Source organism: Apis dorsata, unplaced genomic scaffold (assembly GCF_000469605.1).
Source record: "Apis dorsata unplaced genomic scaffold, Apis dorsata 1.3 scaffold_360, whole genome shotgun sequence".
NCBI classification, from domain to species: domain Eukaryota; kingdom Metazoa; phylum Arthropoda; class Insecta; order Hymenoptera; family Apidae; genus Apis; species Apis dorsata.
In genome coordinates, this window is record NW_006263625.1 from 151,101 (window position 1) to 160,695 (window position 9,595).

Consider the following 9,595-nt stretch of genomic DNA (forward strand, 5'->3'; position numbering starts at 1 on the left):
AACAATTTCAAGAAATATTCAACATTCTGTTATTCTTTTCTGGGCGAATACTTGTGAGGAAATCCTATGTTTCATCCAATCTGATTCAGTCAAAGTTTTTCTGATTGAATTTTCTTTATTTCTTTTCATAGTATAATGTTTTCTTCTTGATGAAACGTTAATTTGCTCTGGATTCTTTTTGTATTGATTTTTTGAGGAAGTTCCAAGAAAATGTCCATATTTCGTGAGGGAACATTCATTCCAATTTATGTCTGTTTGTGCCTTTGGAAAAATAAAGTTAAATGAACGAAAAAAAAATATTATTATTATACAATTAATAAAATATTGATGGTTAAAATACCGATTGATGTACGGCATTAGTATTGCGCGATATTACTGGGATTAACATTCTTGCTCTTGTTAATTCTCTTTCCATAAATAGATATCTTTCTTTCATTTGTCTTATATATTCCAATAAATATCGATTAGATATATTTCCACGGTTACTAAAATGTGATTAATAATTTATTATATATTTCTTCGAATAAATAATTCATTTAATTTAGTATATCAAATTTCTTGTTATATATATGTATATATAAAACTAACGTTTGAAAATATAGATTATTTAGATTATTTGATTGAACATGATCATCATCGATAAAAATGAAATTTAAATCGAGCATTAGTCCATCATTTCTTAAATACGGTACGCTTATTAGTTCAGTAAATGGTATTCCATGTCCTTGACTTGGGGATAATTGTCGAATATAATCATTACGTCTTTCATCGTGTTGATTGTCTACAGGCTTTAAGAAAATTTGTCGTCCAAACATACTTGTTAATTTTATAGAAATAAATTCACAATAAATTTTGACAAATTTTAACTATGATCAAAATTAATATAATCGTTCATTTAGGTTGTGTTCTCCATCGTATATTGTGTTTTATTTTTTTCTTTTTTCTTTTTTTTTTTTTTCTATATTGCAAGTGAAATTTGCGAACATCGATCTAAGATTTATTTCTATTAATTATCAATAAAATTATATATTTAATTAAAATTTATTTGAATTATAAAGATCTTTTTAAAATGATATCAACATTCTATATTCAAAAACGTGATTATATGAAATGATACTACATTTATTGAAATGATACTATATTTAAAGATTTATTTTGTGTTTTTAAAATAAAGTTCGACGCTTCCTGTGTATATTTGTTCAGCATCCTCTGATTAATGTCAGTATCCATACAGAAATTTGGTATTTCTGAATTATTAGCGACTATTACGTTTTCTATCACGTCTTATTTTTATGAACTTTTATTAAAATATTTTTTTATCAAACACTGTATACATATGTACAACTATTTTTATTCTTATATATAAAAACAAAGTAAATTTTCATTAATTAAACGCACATTAATAAATATAATTTAAAAACAAAGTTAATAATATATTGCGCAATGTAAATTATAATTTTTTTCAATTAATTTATATGAAATTTAAATCAGATTTTATGAACGATGTTCATATAATTTCTATCTTTAGTAGACATTTTGATCTTATGCTTACATTGTATTGCAGCTATGTTCCGTTATACGTAAATTAAACGATACGTAGACTCTAAATGATTTATATCGTGTGTTATTATATAGATTAAATTCTGATAAAATTCTGATTATATCTCTTCTTGCTATTTATTATTAGTATATTCTATATATATTAATACAAAGAAAAATGTTAGTTTAATTCTGATAGTGAAAAGTGTAATTTTCTTGTTTTATTTTATCTTTCTATGGTGGAATGGTCAGTCTTATTAGAAATTTAAATACATCAGGTAGTGTGAGTATAACAGAAATAATATTTCCAATGAAATTATTATTTCATTGTATTCTATTTTCATTAGTCTCAATGTAACATAAACATAACCTTTTCTTATGAGTCTACTATTCATAGTTTAAAATATATATTTATATTATCATATTATAACATTATAATTGTACTATGAATTTTTATTGTATAATAATAATATTATATGGTTGCAAAGATGTATGAATACAAAATTGTATTGTAGGGAGCTGTATATTTTGACTCATCTCATAACATGGATGACGAAGAATATCTTCAACCTGTATTAACTTCTCAAGAACAACATTTCCATAAATTAGATACTGTTCTAATTACATTTATCCCTCTTATATTTGGTGTAAGTATTAATTTCTCTAATAAAACAAACAAATAATAATAACAATAATAAATATTATATGTTTGAAATTTTAGGTATCTTTAGAAATTACAGGAATTATATTTATAGCTGTATGGCCTGAAGAAAATAATAAATGTGATACATATTTTATATATTTATATCTTCACTGTGCATATTGGTTGTTAATAATGTTAACAGATCATTTAGTAAAAAGAAAACATCATAAGCTTCGTATTTATGGATATCTTGATTTTTATCAATCAACGTACCAACAAATAAGAACACCTCTTTTCATAGCATCGTTATGGATAACATGTTATTTATTATTAGCTGTGTTTTTGCATCACACACATAAAGTTAATTATGAACAATATTGTCGTGCATCAGAATGGTTCACACCATTAAATTATATAGTGCTTTTGACTACATTGGAACTTATAATTATTGTACCAGTTTATATAAATTATATTAGTAAGTATAAAAAAAGATATTGAAAATATTTATAGTATATAAAACTTCAGAAGTATAATGTTTTTTATTTTATAGAACAAGTTTTAAGATTTAATCGATTACGTCCACCAGCTGATGTTGCTAGAGAAGAATGGTTATCTTCTTTTACTCAAGATACATATGCAGGTAGTAATGAAGTAGGTTATCGTCATAGAGAATCTAATTTAGAAGAATTGCTTGAAAAACAAGCGGATTTAATAAGATATTTAAGAGATCATAATGTTAAGTTAAGTCATAGAATGATGCTGTTGGCAACCCAACGTAGATTACCTGAAGCATGAGATTCTGACAGAGTACAAGCCTTATATGTATAAGTGATATTTTATCATATATATGTAATTATAATATTAAGAGTATGAGACAAATACTTTCATTTTATAATTTCGTTCATTTTTGCTGTTATGTTAATATTTTCCATTATTTTTTTTTTCCCCTTTTTTATTTCTGAATACACTAACTTTTAATAATATTGTATTATTTCGAGTGTAAGGCTTGCACAATTAAGATCGGAATCATATGAACGTTCGTTTTTTTCTGATATTCGTATTATCATAATGTTTGAATTCATACATTAATTATTGGACAAATGTTAAATATTTGACATTATTTTTATTATTTAATTATATTAATTTAAAATAACCATATATTTAAGTGGCATTATTAAGTTAAAAAAGATATCATGTTATAAAAAATATACGTGATTATAAAAAATCAAAAATAATTTCTGTGATAAGAAATGTATATATCTAATTGAATAAAGTATATATTTTTTTCAATATACAGCACTTATAATTTTAGTTACATCTAAATACACTTTACATAATTTATAATACATATTTGTTTGTATTATATGAAGTTATTGTACTTAGACTAGCAATATCTTCAATACATAATATTCATTTTTTATTACATACTATGTTGACAAACATGATAATAAAACAATAATATATTCTGCATTCTTCAAAATAAGCTTCTTTATCATTGAGTTAAATGAATATACTTTTAATACTAAAATTAATCTTTTTAATTTAAAGTATGTTTTAAATATCATTAAAAAAAAAAGAAATTCTTTTACATTATATGTTTGATGTATTATGTTGAAAAATTTCTTAGCAATAAACTAAATGTTTCTATATATATATATATATATTTTATAATACATATGTATATATGCATATTTCTATAAATGCCTAATAATACCTAATTTATATCGATAAAAACCTGACGCAATGTGCACATAGAGACAAAAAAGATCATACTCGTGATTATTTGGTCCGTATTTAATGCGAACCTTATATAATATGTTATAACAATCGCAAAATAAGGTTCTCAATAATGATTTCTTTTTTTTAATGTGTAACTACATATATTATAAGGCTTCTTGTGGATGAACATCTTAAACGATGCATTATATTAAAAGAGAATTCTATTTACAAAAAGTTGACGTGTATTACGGCAGGCTTAGACTCCTATGCTATTATATGAATCTATATATGCTTCCATGGTATATAAAATTACTCACTTATACATATGGAACACTTAAATATACAATGCTATAAAATGTAGAAGCTTGTACTTATTTACTATTTATTTACTACATAGTTATAATTTCGACATTTTCCTTTGGAAATAAAAATGTTCTACAAAATGATGGTTTATTGAAAACAGTACTAAAACTGAAACTTCTCGTTATTTTAGTTAGTATTATATTTTGTTCTTTTTTTTTTTGAAAGTTTGTACTACACGTTTAGGCCAGCCATTTTTGCTGCGTATGTATATCGGATACATTAATCCTGATTATTTCAAGATTATAAAGAATGTATACCGAATGTTTTTTTTTTTTTATTATTGTCTTAAAGAAGAAGTTTTTCAGACTTCGTGATAAACGCAAATCGAGAATATGTTCCCGTATTAGTCAATTTTGAACATTTTTTTTGCCAAATTGTTCTAGAGCAATGAGCAACAAATTTTGTCAAATTTCGCTTGATCATTTCTACTTTTATATATCTACACCACTTACGAATATTAGATTCGTTTTAAGAAATAGAAACGAACATGCAAACGCTACAGCGTTTTGTATAAAATTACAGAGAAAAGCAAAAAGTTCGTTTCACATTTAAAGATCTATCAATTTGTGACGCGATTTTCGTCATAGTGGTAAGATTTCTAATTATATTTCCTACGAATAAGCAGTGATCAAGGATTTCTTGTTTTTAATTTGCACATTTTTTCCTATCTCATTTTGGTAATGTATCGTTGTTTAAAAAGTAATCTCAACAAATTTCATCTTATAGAAATTATACAGATAATAATTTTCAGACTATAGAAATATACGTTTGTTTAAAAAATAGTTTCCTCTTACATTTCTCATTGTTCTATTTTGAATCATCGTTATTTATTAATAAACGCACAAAACTATTTATTAAATCCACACAACACTTTCCGTTAAATTTCCAATTCGCACTTAAAGAATCGGCGCGTATATCGCATAGTCGCGGTGGTCCCAATCCTCACAATTGTTTTACGATGATTGTTAACGATGGAATCACGCGTGCGTGGCTCCAACAACGTTTCCAGTTGCCGAGAGTTGTTCCTCGGCTTCCATCATTTTTAATTTTCTTACTACCTGAGCGTGTTCCTCGAGTAATCTCGCAAATTCCCCTCTTCTAGTTTCGGCTTCCACTTGCATCTGCTTGATTTTTTCCCTAGGTCCGCCTGGACTGTCCAATGGCGTTTGGGAAGACGAGTTCTGAGAACTGGTTTCATTCGATAAACCATCCAAATCCGAGTTCTCGCTTGATATCGAGTGGGAATCGACATCGTCAACGATCAAGCTGTAAATTAAGAAAAAAAAATGTTAAAATTTGGATGTATTTTTTTGTTATTGTTATGTTGTTGATATCGAAAAATGGGTGAGGATAAATTAAATTTTATTTATCTATATTTTTTTTATGCTTAACAATTACATTTTATCTTATTTTTTTCAATGATTATTGACATTATTTTTCTTTCGAGATCTGATTAAACCAATTTATTGGTATTAATTTCGATCGAAGAAGACTATATACAATGAATTTAAAATTGAATTTAAATATTAAATATCGCTGTACGAACTTTGTTTGTTTACTAATGGTTTATAAGTGGTATGTTAAAATAACGGCAGTCGAGTCTACGTTTCGAATTTGGGTTTCGAGAAGCTAGCAGGTCTCGTCGCTAAGAGGGACGTGATTTTCGTAGTTGGTCTAAACTATCGACGTTCTGCCCTGCAGCATTCTAGTGGCAACAATTGTCGCTTGCGTCAATGTTACGTCATTGGTACTGAAGTACCTAGTCTAGGCTATAACGAATTGATTTTACGTAAAACACCGTGTATAATAATAATATAATTATTTGAATAACTTTACGAATAAGGACACAATAAATATAAGTAGAATTTTTTATTCTACAGAAATAAATATCTTTAATTTAATTACGATGGAAAAATGTTTTATTACGAGAGGAAAAAATTATAAATTCTTCTAATTTGCGTCATGGTCTATAATAGATGATTGCTTATAGCTTTGATAAAAATACAATCGTTTTCTTGATACATCTTTTAATATTAATTTAAAAACTGAAATTAAATATGATCATCATACTATTCGATGACATCGATTATTTTTCGGGCTGATTTTTCTATTAAACCGATTATGGATAAATAGATATTGGATACACCCACGAAAATTCTAGAAATAACAGACTTTCGATTGCGCGTTTGAAAATGTGTGCACGATTCGGTCAGGATAACCAAATCTATTCCTAGGTACGATTTGATCGAGGATTAATATTGATTTTGCTGTTTTTATGAACAATTATTATCTATAAGTATCTTCATTTTTTTTTATCAAGCATTAAAATTATTCGATAAAATCTAAATTAAGTCGTCTTAATTCTTAAAATCATATCAGTTTTTGCGTCGCGTTTTTTTAAAAAAAAAAAATTTACGATTGTTTACCTGAATGCACCGTAAATTTCTCTTCCCGATGCCATCGTTACTGCGATATCAGGCAACGATCCTGAAACAAAGAGTGAATTCAACAATTCTAATAAAAAAAAAAAATCTTTTTTATCAAATCTATTAACTCAAGTTCAAGCATGGATAAGACGCGTTTATAACGCTGTTATAAACATTTATAACACAATCGTTAAATGTAGTTTAAATACGTTTTTGTCATCGAATAGTAAAGCGTTTAATTTATCGTCAATCAAATCTCTATCGCGATGATTGCGACGGCGAATCTCTCTATGACGTATCATAGAATATTATTACACGCTATTTAATTTCAAACGTGATGAAACCACGGCTTTGTTCTCCCTGCCAAGTGATAAAATTCTCCTCCGCCTCGAGGCAACCGACCAGTTAAAACGAATTGAACGATTTGCGAACATTTTTGGGAATCGAGTCAAGATTATTACACTGACTCGATTGTCCTCCCAGGAAACGCATAATCGAGTTTCGTCTTATATATTGTTGACACGCGTCTCCGGCAAGGACACGATGCGTAAACGAAGCCCTCGTTTATTTCAAGAGACAACGAGCGCGCATATCGGAGACTACCGATATATATTCATGCTCGATATATATAACGTAATAAAATATCTTATCTTCTGAATTTTCTTCGCGAAATGGTGGTGGAAAGTAATTTTTCTACGGTTTATAACGGTTGTTCAATTCAACGTTTCGAAACGTTTCTTTTCTATAGCGAAACACACGGTAAAAGGTTTCATAAATTAAAACACAAATCAGTTTTTTTTCTTCAAGAGAAAGAAAGCGATTGGAAAATGATATTATCGTGACGTTAAAACGTTGACGCGATATTATCTTCGTTTGCCATTCATAAGATTTAATATATTATACGATTGCGATTTTTCAGCGATTTTCTTACGTAAATTGGATCGTTTCGTTTTATTTAACGAAGGATTGATCGGTTCCCATACCATATTGTATCAGTTCATCGAATATAAAATGAGAAACAAATCGTAAATAAAATATTTTTTCATTTGAAAAAAAGTTTCAAGTAAAAAAAAGGAAAAAAAAAAAAAAGAATCGATCGGTAAAAATATTATTCGTGAGAACAGGCCGACCGTTTTACACGAACGACGTATGCAAATTTATCCGATGGAAGCGGACCAAATCGAGTCCATTTACACGTGCACGTTGCACACGTCATATCCTACGTCACGAACCACGCGAATTTTAATTAATACTTTCCTCAATATTCCACCCTTGCTCCTAATAGCACCGGTTAAAACCTCGACAAGGTCGAAGAACACGTTATATATATCGAAAAATTATGCGCGTTATTTCCGATATCTCATTCTCGATTGATGGATCACGATTATCGATTGCTAAATGCGAAACCGTCGGTGATGATCGGAGCGATATATATGAAGCGTATATGGAGAAGGTGGTATTCCGATCTTTCTAAAATAGAATCGACGAACTCGATTCCGACCGAGACCAGAACCTTGGCCCCATAGAGCTTACATCCGTTTCGTTGATAAAACGATTAATTAAGCAGTACGTGGACTAAATATCTTCAAATATCGAGACTTCAACGAAATCGATTATCAAACGAATGCTATTTTAACCAACGTGTTACGATGTTACGTTATAATATCTAATACGAGGATGTTAATGAGGATGATAACAAAGAAGAATCTCTCCTTTAATCGAAATTAAACGTACGTATGAAAAGATCTGAACCGAGATCACATATTATATTTGCGTAATGTAGAAGGAATTTTCTTTATTCGGTAGAAGATCGTGGACCGACGACCTTCGACACGAGGAAGAGAATCGTGTTTTGAGTGCTTCGCGACCTTAGACAATACGACCTGTACACAAAATATCCACGAGCCGTGACCACTTCTGCGAGCCGAACGAAAGAAGAAAGAAGGAACAAAGAAGAGCGTAGAGAGAAGTCAGAGGCGACAGAGAGAGAGGAAAAGTAAATATAGGTATCCTCTCGTATTATTGCACCGGATAAACGTCAATGCCGTTTAGAACCAGTTGTAACGTTTCCACGCTAGATTCCTGGCGTCGATTTCAAACTTGAATATTTTCATAACAAAAACAGTTGCTCGTCAGAAAGCTCTAATTGCACACCGGAATCTTTATTTTAAATATTTATATACCTTTATACGAGTCTCGTGTTCCTGTTTTCAAACGGTAACATTTTTATTTCCTTTTTTCTTTTTTTTTTCCGAACAAACGACAAGAAATATTTCGACAACAATAAAAAAATTCAAGAAAATTTTTATTCTACTCACCTCTGACCATCTGTGCTGGAATGTTTCCTGTGGATGAATTTATCTATTTCTCTTCTCGTCTTCTCGATTTTTCTTTTTTATTTTTTATTTTTTATTTTGATTAAATAAAATCGACCCTCTAAACCGCTGTTCGACAAATTCTCTTGCTTTGGGAGCGAACGATGCGTGGAAGAGCGAAAGACGAGTGGAAAAAAAGATGGTTTCAATTGAACAGTGAACGAAACCGACGAGCGGACAGAGAACGCGATGTTCACCACTCGCAAGACTCGCGCAGACTGACTCTGCTCCGGCCTCTATTGCCGCGCTACAACCTCAACTGCAGGTTACCGCTTCAACGGAGAGAGAAGGGTGGATGCAACCGACAAATTTTATTTCATACCCTCCCCCCCACTTTCTTATTCTTTCATACATTCGATAAACCCTCCTCGCTTCGATCATGTGCATCTTACATCCATACTACATCCTATACACTCGAACGATATTCCATTGATAGAAAATGCGTGTATATCAACCACGAACACTCGTATATCGATATTTGTCGCTAAAAATATCCAATTTTTTTTTTTTTTTTTTTTTTTTTTTTTTAA

The 9,595-nt window shown here is 29.3% G+C and overlaps 3 protein-coding genes across 5 annotated transcripts in view; 1 reads left to right on the forward strand and 2 right to left on the reverse strand.

Moving 5' to 3' along the window:
• Window positions 1–1,020, reverse strand: part of LOC102673251 — a 3,928-nt gene extending 2,908 nt beyond the window's left edge. The window contains exons 1-3 of the mRNA XM_006618579.2: window positions 589–1,020; window positions 341–485; window positions 52–261 (exon numbers count right to left, since the gene is read on the reverse strand). Of these exons, the coding sequence (XP_006618642.1) occupies window positions 52–261; window positions 341–485; window positions 589–815 (582 nt within the window). The 5' untranslated portion in view covers window positions 816–1,020. The remainder of the gene's footprint in view (window positions 1–51; window positions 262–340; window positions 486–588) is intronic.
• LOC102672948 (transmembrane protein 192) overlaps window positions 1–3,077 on the forward strand; it is a 7,864-nt gene extending 4,787 nt beyond the window's left edge. The window contains exons 1-4 of one of the 3 annotated variants that reach the window (XM_006618576.2): window positions 1,509–1,822; window positions 2,055–2,186; window positions 2,261–2,657; window positions 2,733–3,077. In XM_006618576.2, coding sequence (XP_006618639.1) covers window positions 1,784–1,822; window positions 2,055–2,186; window positions 2,261–2,657; window positions 2,733–2,977 — 813 coding nt within the window. In that variant the 5' untranslated portion in view covers window positions 1,509–1,783 and the 3' untranslated portion in view covers window positions 2,978–3,077. Of the gene's footprint in view, window positions 1–1,508; window positions 1,823–2,054; window positions 2,187–2,260; window positions 2,658–2,732 lie in introns of those variants that run through there. The other 2 variants (XM_006618577.2, XM_006618578.2) reach the window with 2 other exon arrangements.
• A 768-nt stretch (window positions 3,078–3,845) lies between these two features.
• Window positions 3,846–9,342, reverse strand: LOC102672761. Its single transcript, XM_006618575.2, has 3 exons — window positions 9,009–9,342; window positions 6,691–6,751; window positions 3,846–5,530 (listed from the first exon to the last, which is right to left on the reverse strand). Exons 1-3 carry the CDS (start codon window positions 9,016–9,018, stop codon window positions 5,242–5,244), a joined length of 360 nt encoding a protein of 119 aa, XP_006618638.1. The 5' UTR covers window positions 9,019–9,342; the 3' UTR covers window positions 3,846–5,241.
• Window positions 9,343–9,595: the final 253 nt, after the last annotated feature.

Excerpts from the sequence above, each read along its gene's own strand:
- LOC102672761 (XM_006618575.2), bottom strand. Across the intron at positions 5,531-6,690 it reads GAAATTTACGGTGCATTCAG|CTTGATCGTTGACGATGTCG; the intron begins GTAAACAATCGT and ends CTTAATTTACAG.